The sequence below is a fragment of the Lampetra fluviatilis genome, chromosome 10 (genome assembly GCF_964198595.1).
Source record: "Lampetra fluviatilis chromosome 10, kcLamFluv1.1, whole genome shotgun sequence".
NCBI lineage: Eukaryota > Metazoa > Chordata > Hyperoartia > Petromyzontiformes > Petromyzontidae > Lampetra > Lampetra fluviatilis.
This window is the reverse complement of record NC_136284.1, coordinates 14,169,332-14,192,262: the sequence shown is the minus strand read 5'-3', so window position 1 is coordinate 14,192,262 and position 22,931 is coordinate 14,169,332. Positions and strand designations below refer to the sequence as shown.

Below are 22,931 nucleotides of genomic sequence, written 5' to 3'. Positions count from 1 at the left end.
GACCGGTTTAGATAATCGTCACCGGTGTTGACCGTGAGCGGGAATCAAACTCGTGTTGCCAGCTTCGTAGCACAGCGCGCTAACCGCTACACTAGCGCTCCCCACCTATGCACAGGCACACACACACACACAAAGACAGAACAGTTCAGCTTAGCCCTGAAGACTGTCAGGTCAAACGCTGGTCAGGTCAAAGTGCCTCCCAGTTCAAAACAAGCAACAACTCATCACTCATCTCCACTGGCAGCCCTGGGCAAGTGGTGAAAATGACACATTCCCAAGACACAAGCAACAGGATACACAGAACAGCCCCTGTTGACGAGAGTAACGATGGGCTGATCTGGTCCCTGACCGTGATTTCAAATCTCGCCGACTGGCATGTTCTAATTACACTGATCCCTGGGCGTATGGATGCTCTAGGAAGCACCTGCTTAGGCTGCCATGGCACGTGACAAGAGGGTGAGAATCAAATTATTTAAATCTAAAGAGAAATGTACTTTTTTTGTCAGAGAAAATCAATACAAATCGAAAGCTGAGAATAATACCGACTGTACATTTAAAGACACAAAAAACTAACTGGGTGCTTATTTAATTTAATTTGTGTTACCCAACCAAAGATTCGTGGACAACATTGCTGCAGTTAAACATCTTATGCTGTGAATAAAATTAAAATAAATAATTATGGTACACGTCAGAGAGAAAGTGGCTCACAGCTGCTGGTGTGTATGTGTGTACGTCAAACTTCTTTCGCACCGTACGTAGCCAACCGCGCTAATCGTAGGTACGGGGGAAGGACAACGAACTAAACACATAGCAGTTTTAATTAAATAAGTTTTCAAACTAGATTTCAAAGTGCATAGCTCCAGTGGCTTCCTCATATCGGAAGGAAGAACGTTCCAGACGGCCGCAGAAGCGCTTCTGGAAAGCGCGCGATGCGGTGACCACCACCGTCTTTGTTCGATCGCCAGCCAAACGCCGCTGCTGCGTGGATGACCACCACCGGAGTCCGCGCGATGGTTTCTGCTCCTCAACGAGATCAGCGAGGTGTCGTGGCTCATTTGCGGCAAGCACTTTGCGTGTAGTGAGCGCGGCGTCTTCATGTACTCGTTCAGCAAACCGGAAGCCAATGTCGCCATCGCAGGATTTTGAACCCCGCTCTGTGCACGCGCAACACGAACGGCTCTCGGCGCACGTGCCGAGCTTGCGACACGCTTGCCGGGTCGTCGTCTTCCTCAGCAATCACAAGCACGAATATTGACAAACGTGCAAAATGTGTACACTATTAAAACATTCACAAAGGGAGTAAATGTGAACGATATGAAAGGTAGTGAATGTGTATAATAGACCGAGGGTTGAGTGATTATAATGCGTGAATGCTCTTTAGAGTATATGGATGTGAAGAGGCCTTTGGTGGAGGACGTTTTATTCAGCGTGACTGGAGTGTACGTGCTGGAAGGCCACACGGATGACCTCAGAGCCTGGGGGTCATTGTACACTGTGGACTGTCGGGTGACGGTGTGTCAGGAAATGTTTAACAAGGCAGGTAACGTAACAAGGTCTGGTAAACACAAGGCTCGGTGTAAACCTTATCATCATTCCAAGATTTGACGTGTCGAAAGATAGCCAATGCAGTGCGTCAACAGCAACAACCTCACGGTCAAGTGCATCACCTTCGTACGCTTCAATGGCACGAGGCTTAAGTCGGGGTGACGGGATCCTCACGCTGGACGTGTGGGCGAGGGGCTGCCAGCCTGGCTCTGGACTCACGCTCGGCCTGTGAGGACGCTTCACTGTGCAGCTGTGTGATGCGGTGTAATTAAACGGGATTACAATGAAGTCGAATTGACGATAATACGTGTAAATTAATCAGGGGGGCATGGTGCCAAGAATATCCAAGCGGCAGTCAACCGTATGTGCACCGAATACTAATAAAGCCAGACCGAATACTAATAACGGCAGACTAATTAAATACGGTGGAGCAGTGGAACAAAACAGTGCGTTTGCACGTTGCGCGATGGACCCGGTCATCTCATTTTGATTCCTGGCAACGGCTGACATCAGGGGCAGATGATATTAGAACCGGTCCTACCCTCGCCTCGCTTCACCAGCCCATACTGACCAGTGTGGTGAAGAACAGGATGTTTTTTTTTGTTAAAAACCTCATGACCGATATTGCGTGGGCAGGCCTCCACTGGCGGATTGAGAATGGCAGGATTTTGTTTGTGACACTCGGATGACAAGTGCATCCCAATCACACCACGAGGAAGCAATTTGGCAATGCTCCGATAACTCATGTTTTGACACTACGGACATTTGTTTTCTCATGAACAGAGCTTTAATGTACACGATGACAGCTACTAAATGTGCGTTCACGGGCTGCGTTTGCCTTCAAAGCAACGCCGTCACGCAAATCACGACAGACAGGATTAGAGACGAGATGTTACGCTGTGTTCAAGGCTAAGCCCATTCTGGTTTAATCGCCATACTTAATGACGTAAATGCTTCCCAGCATCGTAAGCGCACCTCGCCAACTGGTGTTTTGTGAACATTTCACCTTATCTTATTTTATATTTATAGGGCACCTTAGCTCTATAAATATAAGCGATGTAGATTCCAAAATCTCATACAGGTAGTTTTCTGCAAAAACTAGATTTAAGTAGCCGATTTTTATCTGAGTAACTCAAAGACAAGAATGCTGTTATGTCATGGAAATTATATCACAAACACAAAAAAGCATATGCCTTGGAAAAAGATTCTACCGATCGCACCAATACACCACACATTCTGTCTCTTACAACATCGACAGCATGAATGGTAATATTTTGTCTTTTCAGGTTCAACGTCTTCTTCGACTTTGGTCTTGCATATGGCAACAATTTCGGGAGCTAAATGTCAACGTGGTCTGCTTAGCCACGTGAAGGCTTCAACAGAGAGTTGGTGTCGTTTTGCTATTCCTCCTTCGATGAAGGAGCAAAGACTACAGTGGTTTACTCCGTGGTCTTCCCGACTGTAATTTCGTCAGGGTGCAGCTTAAAATACTTCCTATGTCATCGCCGCTAGCTCACACTCCTGCAATGAGCGAGTGAATAATCACATTCTGTGCTCACTAAACGGCATTGTAGTGGGCCCTTTCACTAGGAATTACATGTTATATTCCTGAATAACCACGTTTCTCTTAACTGTAACGAATGAATTAAATCCGTATCGTATGTATGTTGAACTTCTTTCGCACCGTTCGTTGCCAGCCATGCTAATCGGAGGTGCGAATTGGTATCTTAACATGAGCAGCTCAAAGCCCGCTCATTATTTAAATAACCATTTTGCACAGAGACCACCGTTCTAACTGCATATTTACAGCTGTGTGTGATTTATAATCTTTTTGGATTTTGTTCTATAAAGCTGGCAAGAGTGTTCTACTCTTGCGTGTTACATCACAGGGTCTTCATTAATCCACTTACAACCACACGGGAAATTCAGGTAGTCTTCTGCAAACATCACCAGGCTGCTCACACTCGTCGAAATCAAGCTGTCAATTCCATTCTAAATGGGTAAGCTATAAGCACACTGACCACCAGGCTATTCAGCCATGTAAAGATGCCCGATTAACCCTTTCTAATCCCAATGACGTACGCGTACATCATCAATCAGGTCGGAAGACGTACCGAGGCTTCCACAAGGTCACGCGGGGGAGGGCGTATGGCACAGTTTGTCGTCAACTATCGTAGAGTGTGGTCGTGTCGCTACAGTTCTCCGCGGTGATTACAGCGTCTTTATAAACAGCGGCGCTACGCCTCTATTAATTATTTAACGCTGAGCCGTTTGCGCGTTCCGAGATTCAGCGGTGAATGGGACACCCACCCCGCAACTTGCAGACGTCTCGTGCCATTCATTATAAATTTATACACCACATGCCCATCTGCACGAACAGACTTGCGGACACACGGTAGTGTAAGCGGCAGCTCAATTGGCAGTGGGAGCAAGCGCGAATGCTGCCTGCCTCATTAATCGGAGGGGTCCATGCTGTGGCACAATCAACTGCTACCACTGTGCAATGAAGCAAGGAATATCAAAATAATTGGGGACGAAAATGAAGAGAGAAATTCCGTTCCCATTGTTATAGGTCGACACACACTCAAGAGTCTCAGGAATCCTTTGGAAAACCAAACACAATTTTTCGAGGAAATATTTGTGAATGTGCTCCATGAGTATTTAAACATGTTACCATTTCAGTGGCGGTATAACCGAGGACGCCAGTTAATCGATCGGCAAGTCGCAGCGGTATCATGCGTTCTTGCACAGTCTCACAGTGGCATTGAATAGAACGCACGACATTTGCGAAAGTTGTGTTGACAATTCTTACGCAGCAAGAAAACAACATGTACAGTTAAACTAGACAAACATTAACACGAGTTCAACAAACAGCCTGCTTCAGTTTCCTGAATGAAAAAAAAAACTGTTCACACTTCGAAAAGGAGGGCAGCTCATTGAGAAACCACAGACTAAAGCAATGCTGTGTGAGATATGCAGCCTATGAGATGTTAACAAACGGCCTGCAGTGCACTAAATGGTAAGATTTCCGGTTTTCCCAACTGGTAATAAAATGTACCAAACGAACCACAAGACAATGTGGTAAGGATGACCGTGTGAAGCAACTGAACTTGCCCGCATTGACAAATGTGACTAAAGTCTGAGATTGCCATATTACCCTGGTGGTTACCAACATCTGTGATGGCTTCGCATGCCGCACGTTAACATTTCCACCACGATTAAACATTTCTAAATTTGAAGTTTTCGTGACTGCAAGGATTCATACTCTTTGGTTTTTGTTCGGTAAAGTCACGTAGGTAAAAAATTCAAATAAATTAAATCACGACGTTTCGGGCGCAACACAAGCACACACTTAAGCGGTTGTGCTTTCGCTACGTTGTCCCCACCTGAAGAAGGACGCTTGTGTTGTGCCCGAAACGTCGTGATTTAATTTATTTAAACATTTTTACCTACGTGACTTTACCGATTAAACAGTTACCGTCTTGCCAATTCACCGACACAGACACACCCCGAAATCGTCTCGCCCCACCTCACACGAACAACTCAAGAGTAACGGGCTGTGTCCAGCAGCGCCCCTTCGTGACGCCGACGACGCAAACAACGGCGTCACGATGGAGGGTGGAGACGGGGCGACACTCACGGCTGCTATGAACCTTGGACCGGCGAACCCTGCATCGTTAGACCCACATCACCCCATCCTCTCCGCAGTCACGGAAGCCGGGGTTAATCCTGGCACATTGATACAAACTGGTGCCGTGTGGACTCACAGGGGGGGGGGGGGGTGTGTTTACAAATCACGGTGGTGGCTATGGTGTCCGGTAGACACTGGGGGGGCTTTGCTCGGAGATGACACAATGTGCTGCAGGCTGTCACAACCAATTACGACTACAGGCAGACCCCCCCCCCCCCCCGTTATCTAACAACTATTTACACGTCAACTATTGTGTTCACACACACAACCAAGCAAGGTATTGTCGTGTTTTCACAATGTACTGTAGTGTATGTTACCCGTGTGTATACAAAGTAAAAATGTTAAGTAGAAAAGGATAATCAGGGAACGCTGTGTCCCTCTTTCTGGAAATTACAAACAAATTGAATAACTCTGTTCACATTGTTCGTGCTGTATTGCATAGTTGTACACGTGTGCAACAGCACGTTGCAATGCCACACAATAGATCCACGACCATTCACAAGCTGTCCACTTCCTCGTGTTCACCAAGGGGCTGCTCGCTGTCGGACTGAGTCACGGTGGCAAGATGTTAACTACCTCTCCTCGTATGCAGGAGATCGTGAGTTCGATTCCAACCCTGACACCTGCTATATATTTGGAGTTTGCGTGTCTCTCTCTCTTTCTCTCCCCGTGGTCGCGTGAATGTTTTCTCCGGGTCCTCCAGTTTTTCCCTCCACATTTAGCATCATGTGTTTAGAGTATTTGGCTGCTATACATTTCCACATAAGCCACTTCGTTGAGCTATAATTTGTGGCCAGGTCGCTTCTGAAAAAGAGCTGTCTAGCTCAGTGGGCCTTCCCTGGTGAAATAAAAAAAATGTTTAGTTCATAGTTTGGAGCCGGTGAGCCTTGCGCGTTTTATGCGCGCTGAAGCTCACGTCGATTTTACTCAGGTCAGGCCGATGGCACCAGCTTCACGTCATATTCGCATCGCAGAAGCGTCTGCGTGCTCAGCAACCGTGGCCAGCGCTAATCGCCAGCCGGCGGAGGAAATTCCACGCCGCTGGTTGCGGTCGCCGGCGGTCACTCCGAAGGGACACCCCCAAGTGTTCACCTCTCACAAGGTGCGACCCTCGTGTCATCACTCGCAGGGGAACGGTGGGGCCGAGTTAAGAAGCCAGCATCAGGATCAAAAGTTGAGCACCCTAAGCACAGCGTCACCCCTGCCAGATAATGTGAGAATTACAGAATACCAAACAACAATTAACGGGGCTAGTAGTATCCAATATATTAAATCTGATTTAACATTATATTTTGGTCAATATATAAGTACGGTTATATCTAAAGAATATTATTTTGGTTAATAATTCTGCATGCTACCAGGATTTACAGGAACCATTCGCCATAATGGATTCTCACACACAAATAATTTGTTGCATGAATCGTGAGCGTTAATTTGTGTTTTCATCGATAATTACCGGATGAATAAACAACTAGGAAGTTGGGAATAGAATGCCATGAAAACAGAAAGTCATAGAAATAGAATGTCGTCGAAATGGTAATCAGGAAAATGAGATTGTCATGGGTGAGACACTGGTTCCGAATTGAGGGAAGAAAGTAATTGGAGACAGGCATTGGACTGGCAGGCAGAAGTCGGTGATAAAGAGGAAGACGAAGCCAGATGGTCGATCTTGTAAGAGTAGATCTTGGAGGTCCGAGTATCGACTGTTCAACAGTTGCAGCATGAGCAGAAGGAGGGGTGGCAAGTTCTGGTGGTTTATATGAGAATGTCCATGATGACCTGTTGCTGCCTAGATGTTCTAGCTTGGCTTTGTACATATCTCCCCTAGGTTGAGTGGAACACTTTAACATTCATACAGGAATTACGCCGTGTGAAAAAGTTTAAAACAATCCTGATGCTGCTTTCCGCATTGACGATGACATTGATGGTACTGCTGCTGCTAATGATACCACTTCGATTGATGACGAAGGTGATGATTCTGATTCTGACAACGATGATGCTCACGAAGCCGCTGATGGCGTGAACAAGATTACTGCTGCAGCTTACGATTCATCTGCGACATCTGCCACCGAAGCTACAGTTAACACTGATGCTGACCCCAAAAGAAAATACACAAAGCCTTCAAAGCTCCTCCAACGACATTTCAATAATCACTCGGTCTGATGCAGTCTGCTGAAAAACGGTCTTCTTGGTGACTGCTCCCTCATTTTGGAATGCTGCTGGATTACACTTGGGACCTGAATCGTTGCCAACCAGGAGATACCTCTGTTGACTCCTGGAGCTCCAGTTCCTTCGTAGATGTAGTGGTAGTAAATACATTGGCAAAGAAGTGTAAGCTCAAGTCTACGTGGATCATACTTTAAGTTTTCGGTTGTTGCCTTTGCTTTGTTACGTGACTTTTATTTTTCATGAAAGAATGTTTTCATGTTTTTTAAGACCTGTTTACCATTTACATAACATGCAAAGCACATACCGATACTTACAATTTGTATCGTGACCTATGATAATGTGGCTTTAACTAAGATCTGGACTGTATAACATCTGTACCATCGCAGGACACCCATGAAAAAGAGCCTTACATGACACTGGGCCCTTCTTGCTAAGATGTTCAAAAAATCTAAAATCTGAAATCTGAAATCCGATACGCATGTTGAACTTCTTTCGCACCTAAATTTTAAGCTTTCGTGACTGCAAGGATTCATACACACACAGTGTGTCTAACAGAAGCCATCTCTTAGACACACTTAAGCGGTTGTGCTTTCGCTACATTGTCCCCACCTGAAGAAGGACGCTTGTGTTGCGCCCGAAACGTCGTGATTTAATTTAGTTGTTTTTATTTATTTCATTAGATTTTTTACCTACGTGACTTTACCGAAAAAACCAAAGAGTATTCTTTCGCACCGTACGTAGCCAAACATGCTAATCGGTGGTGCGGGGAAGGACAATAAACTAAACACAAAAAGCAGTCCCAAATAAATAACTTTTCAATCTACAATTACAAGTGCAGACCTCCAGTGACTTCCTAAAATCAGAACAGCATTCCAGACGGCGCAGAAGTGCATCTGAAGGCGCACGATGCGGTGACTGCCTTTGTTCGACGGCCAGCCAAAAGAAACATCGTTAAGCATCATCGTCAGATGCTTAACGCTGTTGCCGAAGACGATGACGACGACGACGACGACATCCCCAACGGTTGAAATGGGAGAGAGGCCCTCACCTTCGTTTAGCAGATGCAATGGAATTTCGTCATTTTCAGCGGCTTCGCGGCACCCTTCGTCGGCTGGGCACGGGGAGCTGCGCACCTCAGTTAGGGTGCCCTCGTCTCCGCTGTCACTCGGGTCAAACACGTGACCCCAACGCTTGCCGCCACCGCCACCGCCATCAGCCGCCCCCTCTCCTTCGCTCTCGTACGACGCTGTGTCGGACCACTCGGCCGAGGAGACGTGCTGCATGGCGACTCCGCAGAGAGGCTCATGCCAGCCCCTAGCCAGCCCGGCGCACGCGCTGAGTCTCACGACGCTGCTCGTGCCGGGCGCGCGCGTTATCGCCGATTTAGCCGCGAGCTGTCCAGGTGCCCGGGCGATGTCGCTCAATGGCAAGAAGAACGGTGCTCCGTATCATGCGAAATACACAGGTCCAGCGTGTATGTCCGCGTGCGGCCAAGTTTGTATGCCTTGAGAAAACACCGCCCGCGTGCTCTTAGCCTGTGCCACCCACGCCGCGCCAGCTCGCTCTGCTAAAAGAAAGCAGCGCGCGAGGAAGGCGTCCGCTTGCTCGGTAAGAGCAAGCGAGCGCTGCATTCCCGGCCACACGCACGTACTGAGCAGCGTGCGTGCGTTGTGGAGGCTGACGAACTGCTGGCCACATTGGGAGCACGACACCCGGCCGAGCCTGGGCTTTTAACCCTACACACGCAGCAACGAAGAAGGTGCGGATTACAGCCTAACCCCGATCGGCGGTAACCCTTCGTCGCGGCGATGCAAACCGACCGTGCACTTCTAATGAGCGTCAGTGGAACTGCCGGCTGCTGAGGTTACACCTGGAAGAATCCATCTCGCTGGTTAGGGCGTGGGTGGGGAGCGGGTAGACTTGCTCTGACACTGAATGGGTCGTACCACTTGGTACGAGCGAGACTATTTGGTGGTATTATGAAAGAATGAAAGATTATGGAATGATGATTGTTTCATCTTCTTGGTTCTTTCGGTAAAGTCACGTAGAAGGGAAATAATAAAATAATAAAAATAAAACATAATAAAATACATTAGATTTTTTTATTTTTATTTTATTTTATTATGTTTAAATTGTATTACTTTATTATTTCCCTTCTACGTGACTTTACCGAAAGAACCAAGAAGATGAATCCCTGCAGTCACGAAAGCTTTAAATTGATGAATGTTTATCAAGCATCCGCTTTAGGAAGGGTTTCCGATATGAGAGTGCTATTTGAGTGTTGCATGTATAGATATTTACAAATTAGGTGCACATTAAGGAATGCAACGTGTTGTGGTGTTAATGTCTAACGAATGCTGCTGTCATAAAAATATTTTTTATATAAATGGTTTAGCACTCACTTCCCTTCTTTTCTAATGTTAACATGCAATAGATGAACACAATCGTGGTGCACTGTCGAGAAATTATTGTGAAAGTATACACTTTTTAAATGGAATGGTTTACATTCATTTACAGACAAATGTCCACCTGTACAAACCCAGGTTGGCGCTGATCTTCATTGGTGGGTGCAGCCTCTCAAAAAAAACACAACCACCGCAAAATGCCAAAAATGTGAAACTGATCCAAGGCTGTAATTATAATATATATTGGGGGGGACACATTCCACCCCCCCCCCAATATTCAAATATGCTCAAAATATCCCCCCGAATATATTGCTATAAAATAGATTTCTGTTGATACGATTGTGGTTATGGTTGTACTTTATTAATCCCTAATCTCTGCCATTACATACAATTAAACAAGAAAAGGTAAAAAAAAAACTGAGCAATGTAATACAATACACCATTAGACATTATTGTAAAAAATAAATAAAAAGTCCATCTTTTGTGTTAGTGAATTTTTAAATATTTTAGGTAGGAAATTAGTTTTCAAATTTAGATATTTTTTCTGGGGGGGGACCCCTAGACCCCTGGAGCATTTGCCCCCCCCCCCCAATGTTGACTCCATGGCCACGGCCTTGAACTGATCTACTCTGCAGAAAGTAGATTAGCCACGTCCAAGCTTACAACTTGAAGGCTATCTTTAACTACACCATATTTTAGCAAAGTGGTTAACTTACAACCCCCATTAAGGGTATATAGCGCGAGAAGCAACCCTACCAAGAAGTGCAGGCCTGGCGGTACAAGAATAACAACCGTGCTCGACACATCTGAAAGTCATGTGACACCAGGAGAGGTGGCACCATCGGCTGCGAGAACACGGTGTCGCATTCCGAAATGAAACGCGTTCCTCCGTCGGTTGTACGGCAGCTACGGCACCACAGAGAGCCAAAAACGTCCGAGTGTCTCTCTGCTCAAAACCAGCAAGAGGTCACAGCACCTGAGCCAGCAGCAGCAACTCCACGTTGCCATGGCAGAGACCGGACGGTACGATTGCTGGGGACCTTATATCGTGCAATAAAACACTAAATCAATGGTAACCTTAGCACTAACCCTAAACCAATGGTAACCTTACCACTATCCGTAACCCTAACTGCGTGTTCTCGGCCTGATGCTCGTCAAGGTCCAAGGGTGAACACCAACCTTCAATGCCCAAAACGTAACCCGAACGCTAGGCAGGGCACTACTGCAGCAGACGCCTTGACTCGTATTCAAAATACAATGCAGTTAAAATTCTCGTTGGTAGTCAGACAGGGCTATATGGTGAACCCCAGTGGAAATGAGCACAATCCCACACAGCTGCTTGAGCAGTCGGACCACTTTGACTCGTGATAGGTTACGCCAAAATGGTTGCGTCAATTATTTTACTGTACTTTCAAACGTAGACCCCCTTTAATTAATCCATGGCGTGCGATATAATCATCCTATCAGTGTGTTACTGACAGCCACGATAAACACCAGAACGAGTGACGGGCGCGTCGACCACTTTCGCTTCGCACTTGTCGCCTATGTTCACCTTGGCAGCCCTGCTCCAACGCCGCCATGCAGAGCACGCAAGCAAGATGCTTCCTTGCAAAATGCCCTAAATCGGAGTCGAGCGAACCCGTAGGACCGGCGAGTGAGCAACGTGGATCCGGATAACCTCCTGTCTGGTCTAGAACTAGCGGCTTGGGGTCAGCTGTGGTCAGTGGCCCACATGCACAGCTGTTTGGGCACATGTGACTGCTGTAGTAAGGTAGGAGGTGGGGTGGGGGGGGTTACTTATGATAAGCCACCATGGCTTCTTAGAGGCCAGATAGACCAGAGAATTCCAGCTCTCACTGCTCGTAGTGGTCGCGCCACCCTGCCTGGTCCAAGGGAATGCACAAAATAAACCCCCTTCACCTGCACTGCGGTCAAGGTCGGCTTGAGGTGCTATCCCCTAATCACAGCTCTAAATCGAGAGTCCTTGTGAATAATAATTATATTTATGACGTCAAGAACACGTCACTGAGTCTCTGCAATCTTTTTCAGGAGGGTCCGGCAATTCCATGTGAAGGGAGAATTTAATTTGTGGGGGGAAAGCAGCGTACCCATAAACATCTACGTACCTGACCTCTGTGATTGCCAAAAAGGGTTTTGCCACCAAGTACTAAGTCATGTTTTGCAGAGGGGTCAAATACTTATTTCCCTCATTAAAATGCAAATCAATTTATAACATTTTTGACATGCGTTTTTCTGGATGTTTTAGTTGTTATTCTGTCTCTCACTGTTCAAATAAACCTACCATTAAAATTATAGACTGATCATTTCTTTGTCAATGGGCAAACGTACAAAATCAGTAGGGGATCAAATACTTTTTTCCCTCACTGGAGGGGAAACCGCGAATTGGTCTGTATATATGGGTGACAATCGACTTGCTGTACTGCCCTCCCTTGGCCATCTCAGTGTTTTTGTAAAACATAATTTGAATACATAATGAAAAAAGCAGTGACAAGCTGTTAGGTCGGTACCAGTAATCTTGTATATTAAAAAAAGAGGAGGAATAATATGTGATTTCGTAATATAATTTCACTAATGTGTGGCAATACTGTAACCCCAACGCGAGAAGCAATATTGGTCTCCAATGCTGGAGAATAAAGGAAGACAAAAGGTGAAATGGTGTGTCACATGAGGCAGAGAATCATACTTTATAATACATTTGGACAAATCTCCGCTTTTGTGCCTTCCATCGCAAGGATTCATTCGCTGACTCGGCAAAGTCGACAATACAAGACAATTCTTGAAATTGCCTCGTCTAAAAAGAACCAGAAAAAGCCAAATTCAAACCTATCCAAGAAATCACTGCGCTGAAAGCCCCAACTCAAGTCTATTCTCGCACACCATTATAAACCTGTGCCGGCTGACAATCTCTAAAAGGATAAGGCCCGTCCTGCCTGCTCCCAGCGCGTGACAATGCAGCTAAAACCCACGTGTCATGGTCACGTGCCTTGCGCAAGCCCCTGTGCATGTCGCTGCACTAATGGCCATCCAATGGCTGAAACAATGCATTCTCGGAGGGATTACTTTAAATCAAGTTGTGGTCCACAGAGAAAATGCTGTAAAAATAGAGTGTTCTAAATCTATTTGAATAATTCCGTGTGTAGGTGCCAGGTGGATTATTCCAGCGTAGGAAAGTAAGAGTCGGTGGTGGCTTCGGGAGGTCTTTATCCAGCAGTGGGTTGACCATGGCTGATGATGAAATAGATTAAATGCATTAACTATCACCGATACAAATTTAAAGCACGAGACAATTAACCGTGTAAACAACCATTGTTTAAAAAAGGAGATGGATATTAAACATGAATCAAATCTGAAATGTCAAATTTCAATGTCACCTTGGCTCAAATGTGCAGGCTTTGTCTCATAGGCAGCCCTGAGCAAGAAGTGGAAATCCACATTCCTACAGAGAAGGCCAGACGCAACCCTGTTGAAGATAAGCCGAGCTGTGACTCACGACCACGATTTGAACCCCGTGACTTTCCAAAACTGAATCGTTATGAGCCGAGTGGCACCTAGCGAGTTATTGAGGATAGCAGATCAATTATAATCAGCAAACGTACAAAGATTCTCCCCCCACATGGGCTCATGAAATGTCAGCGCAAGTTCTGTTTGTGAGAATCACCTCGAGCTCGCAGAGGTGAGGAAGGCGACTGTGGCCAGGACCACGCCTCGCGCCACACCCAGTCTGCCCACTGCTGAGACGCTCACGCACTGCACCATGTCCTAATTTACAGCTGAGATGACCTAGATATACCCCACGATCAGCTCAGGCACCAATTTACAGAACCCTGGGTGACCGTCATCACAGTACAGTGCACCAATCCGCTTAAATTATACATGATCAATTTCAACATTTTCCACACTACGCTATAAAACCCAATGCTGTATTATAAATGATAGAAACACATGCATGCATGTAGATACGATAATAATGAACTCATTAAACATACATGGGGTAAAAATCATTAATAAATGCAATATTTCATGGGTATAATCCAGGCTTCCTTTCGCTGTTTAAAGTAGGTCTGCGATTAAAGAGCACCGTCACGTAGCTACATCAATGGCAGAACAATGCCACGTCTACTCGTGAAAAAGCGGCAAACATCAATAATATGCCGAGCAGCATGACCGATTTGGTTCAGATTAAATTACAGGCAGCCTATTGATAACACTACAGTTAAAGTTAGACGCGTCTGAGACTATGGATGCAGGTTCAATCTATTCCATCAACATTGCAAGTGGATTTCTCAATAAGCACATGAACAGTGAGCCAAACAAATTCACGCGACCTCAATAAGCTTCGGAAATTAACACAGAAATATAGTCATGCATTGGTACTTTAGTCCAGATGTGACCTTGGACTCTACAAATTCAAAAGAAGCCCAGGACTGGATATCCAAAGCTCGGTTATTAAAAGTAACATTATGAATGTCGTAAATTGTGTTTCTTCTGGCAAGGTCAGTCTTAGAAATGACTCTGCAGGACAGATTCCGACGGCAGTATTAGTCAGTCTGGTGCTTTGAGCCTCGGGCATTATCACCAAACCCCAAGAATCATAAAATAACTGAAGTCTGGTGTTCTGAATCTCAGAATTTGAGGTGTCAGAGAATTTTGGATATTGACAATCACGAAGGCTTTACTGACGCAATTTTTATTTTTAGGACAAACTTAATGAGGTATTTTTTTACTGTGAAAGTTGATGTAAAATGACATGCACTTAATTTTTACATTTTTACATTAACATTTAATAATAAATACAACAACCACGGGCATGACAACAGCTGTTGCAACGTTTGGCAGGTTCAGTTCATGAAGGCTCATTGTTCTTAGCGCTATATTTTGTACATTTTAAAATGAGCATCTGCATAAAGTGAAAGGTTATTTAAACCTATGACTCATTGCAAGTATTACTTATATCATACATAACCACCGAACAGACTGTGTCTTAAGGATTGCGTCATCCACAACCCTTTCACTGCAGGACACTGATCGCCACATTCCAACACAGCCACGTGATTATTCACTGCCTCCTCCACTTCACATCCCAATCGGATGTCCGTGCGTGCACGTACGAGCTTAATCTAACAAAATCCAAGATCAAATTACCGCGGCAAATAACAATATAACTCGAAACGCCAAAATGTAGCAATATTCAAACGTGACGAGGTGTGCCCCCATGGTGAAATAAACCTGATGATGGCCCTCGGCACATGGTGGAAATTCCACATTACTGTGGTATGGGCAAATCTCCACATAGATCGGCGACTGTTGAATTCCTAGTGGTACTGATTGTATTCACAATGCAGGGATGACAGGGCTGAAATGCCAACCAACTAAGGATTTGAACTCATTCCCTTCAGATTGAGCCGAGCACCACCCAGTCAAAAACCAATAATACGATTTCTTTAAGTCACATGTTGTCCCTATCTTGAGCGTGGTACAGTGCTCATAACCGAGCTAATGGTGGAAATTCCACATTCCTATGACATGCTTCATTTCACTCCACGCACGAACTGTTGACATTTTCCACGACTAGCAATTTTAATTATCGTTAAAATAATAACGAGCGCCGCCACGATGCGGCACACGCGATCGCGCGCTGCATTTACCCTCCAAATATTCGTAGTAGTAGTCAAGGTCCTCCACCTCCCACGGCTCATCGTCCTCTCCATCCTGCATGGTCATCTTCCCGCACGCCACCCGGTACCGTGGCGCTGCCAGCGCGGGGGGGGAGCGGGGGGCACCTCGCCACGCACGGCACGGCAATTGCACGAAACACAAGAGCCGCGGCGAGGGCAGGCAAGGCAGGGATGCGAGATGATGCGGGATGCGACGACGTGGGATGCGCGCCCGGGCTTCGAGGGAGGGGGTAGAGGCGGGAGGGTGTGGCTGGCGGCCGCAACGATTTTGCACCGTTCCCACAAAGCGCCGTCGAGATCCGCTAGCCTAGGGGCGGATGGGACGCCGGGACCGCTGTGCCGCTGGGCATAGCTGCTGCTGGGAGCGCGGGCGGACGCTGGTACGTGGGGGCGCAGCCGTGGGCACACGCGGGCGCACGAGGCACGTGAGCATCGCCTGTGCTGGTCTCAGCCACTGAGGAAAGCAGCCCCACCAGACCCCACGGGTGGGGGGAAATCGTGTAAACCAATGGATGAAAACCTTTCGTGGTTTTTTTTATTAAGAAATTACCCCAAGAGACTGTTAGGTTGATGCTTTCTTTAATGTAAGATTCCTATTTTTTTCAATGTATATAAAAAAAATCCAAGGTCAGCTGTCCAAACCCCAACCCAGCATTATAATACACGAGCTTGCAAATTATGAATATACTTACGTTAAGACATATTATTTATTTCATCATATTCCATTATTAATAAGATTAAAACAAAGATGCATGTTTTGTCACGTATTAAAACGTTTTAATTAAGGTAATTCGTGAGCAAGTATTTTTCTTTACAGGTAAAATCTCGTTTGTAAGTTTTGATTCTTCTGGCCAGAAAAACATGTCCGCAACAATTCCTTCTTAAGCTGAATTTGGGAATCAGTGAATCTGTACGTGATTAATGCTGTGTGATGCTCGGAGCATTTAAACTAGCTCATTGTGTCAATTTTAAAATATACTCTCGACACCAAAAGGTAAAATCCCTGATCTGGCATCAGAGACTCCAACATCCGTTCCTGCTGACGTCAAAATCCCGCGTGGGACCGTTTAATTTTTTTCCCTTCTCTGCAGCCAGTGAATGCAAAGAATGAAAGAACAAAACCCGCCCTGAATCGATGGGACGGGTGCATTGCCATGGAAACGGTATCCTAGCAACAAGGCAGCAGAACATGCAGCGTAGGTGGAGAGAGCCTTGAGATTATTGGCCATTATTATTACTACGCTGATGTGGATTTTCCTGGACATTCCTTTAGAGGCCATCAACGCCACGATACGACGAGCAGTACAAAATAAATCACCCGTCTTTGTACGTGAAAGTGTACGCGTCGTTGAGATTCCGGCATGCAATACGGCACGGCTACATCATTATAAATACTGCGGCTACAGTTTTTTTTCCCTTTCAGAGCCACTGGGGCTTTGCATTTTTTGCAGTAATGAAAATGTTCAAAGCAGAGCGATATAAATTGCGCATTCCTACATTTGGGCGCTTTGCAATATGCATGTATGCAATTAAATGTAATTCGCTGCAAACTAAAAATTGCAATATGCAATGTGCCAACAAAAGACTGCAGTCAATCAGGAATTGGATGTTGAATTTGATATAAAAAATCAGCTGAGAAAAAAATATAATCTGACAAAGCCAATGATGTAACCCGAGATGAAAATGCTATTAAACATTTTGCTGCTGCTATGGCAAATTCAGTTCGCTGAAATGATTATACAAACTACTGAAAAAACACAGTAAAACTGAGAAAGTGACAACACTGATAACAATGAGTAATCTGCACTCATTAACTCAGCACGAGTCATCAAGCCAGCCGACACAGTGGCAAAGTGGTTGACTCACAATTGGAGTCTCATGAGTTTAAATCCAGATTATGGGTGAACTCCAACCACCCATGCACACCAGCAAAACTTTTTGGAAAAACCAAGAGTAGTTGACCTCCAGAGAGAAACTGGTCTCCATGGCAGGAATGTTGAAATTCCACCACTGGTGAATCCCGAAACACTTTTCATATAGACCGAATTTCCAGCCCTGGCTCAGGACCACCAACATAAATACAGCACTGATCAATTGAGTAGAGAGACACTTTTAAATCCTAAACATTAGGTCAACTGTCATATATCTGTCACAAGGTTTCTCATTTTGAGGCCTGGAATTTTGCATCCCTGATGACCCTTTGGCATATTTCCAAACAAAACGCCACCTCGAATACTAAAATTGTTGGTGAGAATGTTGCTTTTCAGCTTGCCGGTGAGCTGAAACGATAACAATTGCCGATTAACAGCGCTGGTACACCACGTGACAATTTAACTTGTTTGGCTGGGTCGTCGTGGTGGGTGAAGAGTTTCACGGCAATTATTTGGTCAGATCTTTTAGGTGGCCCAACCCAAAAATATATTACGTATGTTGTGTACGTACACACATGCACGCACTCTGACCCAACCACAAATATGCACTTCTGATCATGAACTAAAGGCTGCTTGACTGTAAACCAGCTCAGAAGTCAACTTGCATGTATTCCAAAATAAAAAAAACATCCTAAAGGTTAAGCATCACTGACATTCTTTTGCGAAACTAAAATCAAAAACACCGTTTAAAAATGTGCCAAAGGCTTGCTGTGTGCGATTGTAAAATGAACGGTAAAAAAATACTCTTTCACCGAGGACATAAACAACACCTCAAGCTACAACAGTAAACCTTGGAAGTGAACGGAGGTGCACCGCTGCACATGACTCAGCAGTTCGTGCATCTCCAGGGAGTGTTAAAACTACCGCTCAAACTCAACAGGACAAGGCCCCTTCAGAGGATAACATTGCCCATCGGATAATAAAATATAGACGCAGAGGCAAAGATATACATCCACAATGGAGTATAAGCTGCATGGCATTTGGGATAACACCCACAATACCTTGCAAACCACACAACAGTACAGTACATAGGGTATATACCAAAAGAGAGATTCCTGTAGAGTACGCATCATTCAGGACTCTTTCTTCTTAACTGCTCGCAATGATGCTGCCGCGGAAGAATACGCACGCCATCGTCATCATCGTCATTCATAGTAAAAGTCGTTTTAGTTTATACTTTTTTACACTGTGTATTTACTGTACATGTGTGTGTACTGTTCATCTATCTACCCACTAGTTTACAAATTGTGAAAGTGTGGCTCTTTAAAACTTAGCGGAGGATGATTCAGTGCAATGCGGCTGTGGTTTTGTGAAGGAATCACATTTGGAAGGCTGTGGATACAACTCCCTTGTCAAAGGTCAATTCACGCCATCATTACTCCAAAGCCAATGAATGGGTATCACTTTGTGGAAAGCCAACAGTGGCCACCTTGTGGCTAAACTGGCCCCCAAAACGCGAACGAGGTTTTTTCACTAACGGCTCAGGTACACGTTCGTGGCCTCGTGGGAATATACCAATGCATAGGATAAAAAAAAATCCCGTGGACCGCGGCAATGACGTAGACAAATGGGCACTGCCCCTTAGCTCATTTGATAAGGGCAGTGCACTGTTTTTATTTGAGACTGTAACATCACTTGCAAGATGAGGCTACTACCAACTCACCCAGCACGTCAACCCAGGATTAGCGGCACAGACATGTCACGTGCATAGCAGGGTGTGCGGTTGTAGATTGGTCACAATGTGCCAGAATATAACCTTGCACCTTTACTAAGACCACTGAAGGTTCGTTGGCCGCATGTGACGAGACAGAAAGCTTCATTTGTTTTCTGCAGGACAAGACACATTCTCGTGACACGAAATCCATAAACTGTCTCTTTATAGGCCAGTAAGCAAGACTTGACATAAAATAAAACGTTTGGGCTCAGAGTATGGCTGTAGTCAGATTCTAGGAATTCTTCAGCAATAGAGGTTATAAAACTTAATATTAAGGATAGAATGAGGCAGAAAAGGCAAAGCAAACATGATAAAGCTGTGATAGGTAGAACACAAGTTCAAGAAGAAAGAGAGCAGGTGACTGAGACAGGCAATGGAGTGGCACCTCGAGGTCCTTGACGAAGAGAAAGATCAGACGGTGAGACACCAGTAACTACAGACCTTGCAGGTCAGCTGTTGACTGTGCAAGAGCGGCGACGTGTGATGCCATTAGCTGCACTGGCCGTGATAACATGTTGATCTTTGCTTTGATCGATGGAAAACCAAAAATCCTCATGTCCTCACAAGACGACGATGCACAATGTGTTTGTTTCCCATTCAAAAGGCTCTGTTCTGAGTAGGGCACACTGCTGAGCTGTCTGTATCCGGCCCCGGCCAGCTGTCTAGCCCACATGTTGCTCACAAGCGGCGGATTACAGCGAAGCTTCCGTCTCAATCCCCGCTTAGCGCGGCCAACAGAGGTCAGATGAGAAAACAGGACACGGTGAGTATGGTACACCAACACAGCAATGGTAGTAATACAGGACAGGCAAATACACCTCTAGAGACAAACACCCGTTTTCCAACAAGGAGCACTATCCATGTTGGACGTGCATATCCAAACAAAATAAATACAAAGTACACAAATGTTTCCCACAGTCAAAATCAAGAGGGTTGTTGATTAACTTTAAAGTAAATGCTCATAATTGCAGGTGGCCATAAGCTAGTGATGGAAATCTGGAGATAGCACAGACTTCGGGCAGGGTCCTTGTCTCTCTGTACGAGGGATGACCAGTGCTGACGTCCCAGAAAGTGCCAGTCATTTTATCAGCTCTGTAGGAGTGATAACGATGGGCTGAGTCAGCCTTTGTATGTACGCTGAACTTATTTCGCATCATGCGTGGCCAACCGTGCTAAAACGTAGGTGCGAACTGAGATATGAACTCTCAATCTCTCGATTTTGAGACAAGTGCTTTAAGCACAGCGCCGCTGGGCTGGATACTACATGCCAATTCGTTACTAGTACAGCACATCGGTGTGTTTGAGAGTAAACCCACAATATTGGTTGCAAAAGCCAACGTGTTAAAGTGAAATGAACAATGCTTGTCATTTTTCTTATTACGTTGGCATAAATCAAAGACACCTGCTACGTGTACTTGCCCATATTTATGGCCAGGTGTGTACGCGCGGTCTCATTATTCATTAATTTGGGCTTTAGAGCTTGTTCTGCACTTGGCATCACAACAACAGCAAATAGTCTCACCTTGCCACGTATTGTGACATCTGTATTGCCTTGAGCTATGTTTGCAGGGTGCATAGCTTCTTCCTTCAAAGGCCAACGAGCTTGGTGTATTTAAAACAACTATTGTGGATGTAAAACTATTGAACCTTGAACCCAATGGTTAGTTATAGTCTGCCAAATCTGCTGAGATTTGTTCCCATCTGTCACACGTGAGGACAGGTTCACTTGGAGACAACGGGCTGGCTAAGAGGGATAATGCTGCATCAGCATGCTGAGCCAGCGGCGTTTAAACCCTGAATTCTAATCCAGGTTCCAGCCATGCATCGATAAACCTGGTTCTCAAGTTGAGATAGCGGATCATCTCAGCCTGGTTACCAACGACTACGCAATAATACACCGCAATAAATGTGGGTGTGCACTATATTTGAAACATTTCTTAGATATGAATATTTGAACATTGGCAAGTGTAACGCGGTTACACATTTCACTGCAACCAGGATTTGTATTGTCTATAAGCAGGTCCCCAATGGGCATTCATTGCCCAATGAGTGTTACCTGTGCGCAAAATAAACCAACAGGTAAAATGTGACGAACACTCATTTCAAGGCATGTAAAACGGTTTAGATGGCTAGAGGCCTGCCGAGTGGAGGGGCTTCAGAAGTATCGATGTCCTCTTCCATGGCCAATCTGAGACAAGGTGGTTGCGCACTGCTTGCTGCGTGGGTTTGAGATGGAAACTCTTGCGTGGAACTGCCCTACGCTCGTCGTTTAACCCATCTGAATTTTTACTTTGTGCAAATGGGTCAACTCCTCGATATCAAAAAGACAGCATCACAAATACATTTCTCGGACTAAAACACACCAGACGAATAACGTTGTGTTTTCTGGAGTAGAATTATTCTTAAACACCAAGTGGTTACAACAAATAAAACAGCCCATTTGACGCTGAGGTCGGACATGCCTTCATTATTCACATAATTGCATTCCTGTGTAACCGCCCAATTACATTCTATACTCTCGTCAAACTCGACAGTTGTCTAAATCCCCCACAGTGCCACTTTCACAAACAGGCGATGATCATAACTCCGATGGAAAGGGCAAATCGGGGCGGCTTGAGGGGGCGGCCCGGGGTTTTTGTTTTCCAGCGCCGCTGTCGCCGCTCCACGCCCCAGCCTCGACGCGCTCGGGTCACGGCTCTGCCAATCTGTCAGCAGCTCGGGGCCACTACGTGGCGAGTGCCGCATCCCCAATGGCGGCGAGCGGCAGCATTCACAGGGCAAGGTACGGCCAGGCGCGGCATCGACACTGCGCCCTGTTGACGGGCTATTAATAGCCGGCACTCTGGGCCAACATTGGTGTCGCTAGAGCTGTGGGACTGCCGCTGTACTTTGAGCAGAACTCTACGAGGTGGGGGGGGGGGTAGCCCCCCCCCCCGTACGTAGCCATATTTTAATAAATGACCCAAAACCAAACATTGCCTGCCCACATTGGAATTCTTCTTCAGTTTACCCGTGGTGTCGATCAAGCTAATGTCACCGTCTCCGTGCTAAACGAGCACTCAACTGCGTTGCTCGACAAGAGCCAACACTCGAACTTGCGTTTGATGAGGGCAGTCATTCCATAGCGCAAGAAGTATGGAATTCACATGACAGAGTACTCATCAACTCCAGCAAACACAAAACACTGAAACTCACAACCTTTGATCGGAGTTCAACTGTCGATCTTGTAAGCATCCATAAAGTGCTCCGATCAACAACACCTCGTCAATGAATAATTATGAATAAGCGACTATTCAAATGCCATTCATGACTAATATGATACACTTAACCCTAAATGCAAAAACGTTTCACCATAGTTATTGTCACGTACGTAAGCCAAGAGTCCGAGTGCACTGTTCTTGATGCACATTTAACTGTCGGTGTTCGTTTTCACCTGTTTAATTAGTTTGGAGCTGTGATTTAGCCATCACTGTCATCTTTCCAAACACTCACACATGCCTGTCAACCCCTGATGAATGCCCTGCCTTATTACAGACCAATTCGGACCTTAGTGGTCACCCCGTGCCCTTATAAATATCAACGTTCATCCTACAAAGTCCCATCGCAAGGCAGAAACACACAATTATTATGTTTTACTCAATCTCTCATTTTATGACCCAGTTGACAGATATGCTCACAGCAAGCAGTGTACTACCTCGTGCAATTCCGACCAACCTAAGTTCATTCACACAGATGCAAATGTCATCGGAAGTACTATCCTTGCTTGTACCTCAGATGACA

General features: G+C 45.5%; 1 protein-coding gene across 10 annotated transcripts in view; it reads right to left on the bottom strand.

Moving 5' to 3' along the window:
- The window catches only part of LOC144934608 (trafficking kinesin-binding protein 1-like), a 77,344-nt gene that overhangs the window by 32,819 nt on the left and 21,594 nt on the right, over window positions 1-22,931 (bottom strand). For 2 of the 10 annotated variants that reach the window (XM_078860606.1, XM_078860607.1), the window contains exons 1-3: window positions 15,477-15,559; window positions 13,490-13,611; window positions 13,203-13,291 (exon numbers count right to left, since the gene is read on the bottom strand). The exons of 3 other annotated variants lie outside the window; for them this stretch is intronic. In XM_078860606.1, coding sequence (XP_078716732.1) covers window positions 13,203-13,291; window positions 13,490-13,587 — 187 coding nt within the window. In that variant the 5' untranslated portion in view covers window positions 13,588-13,611; window positions 15,477-15,559. Of the gene's footprint in view, window positions 1-8,453; window positions 8,689-13,202; window positions 13,292-13,489; window positions 13,612-15,476; window positions 15,851-22,931 lie in introns of those variants that run through there. 5 more of the 10 variants (XM_078860608.1, XM_078860614.1, XM_078860613.1 and 2 more) reach the window with 5 other exon arrangements.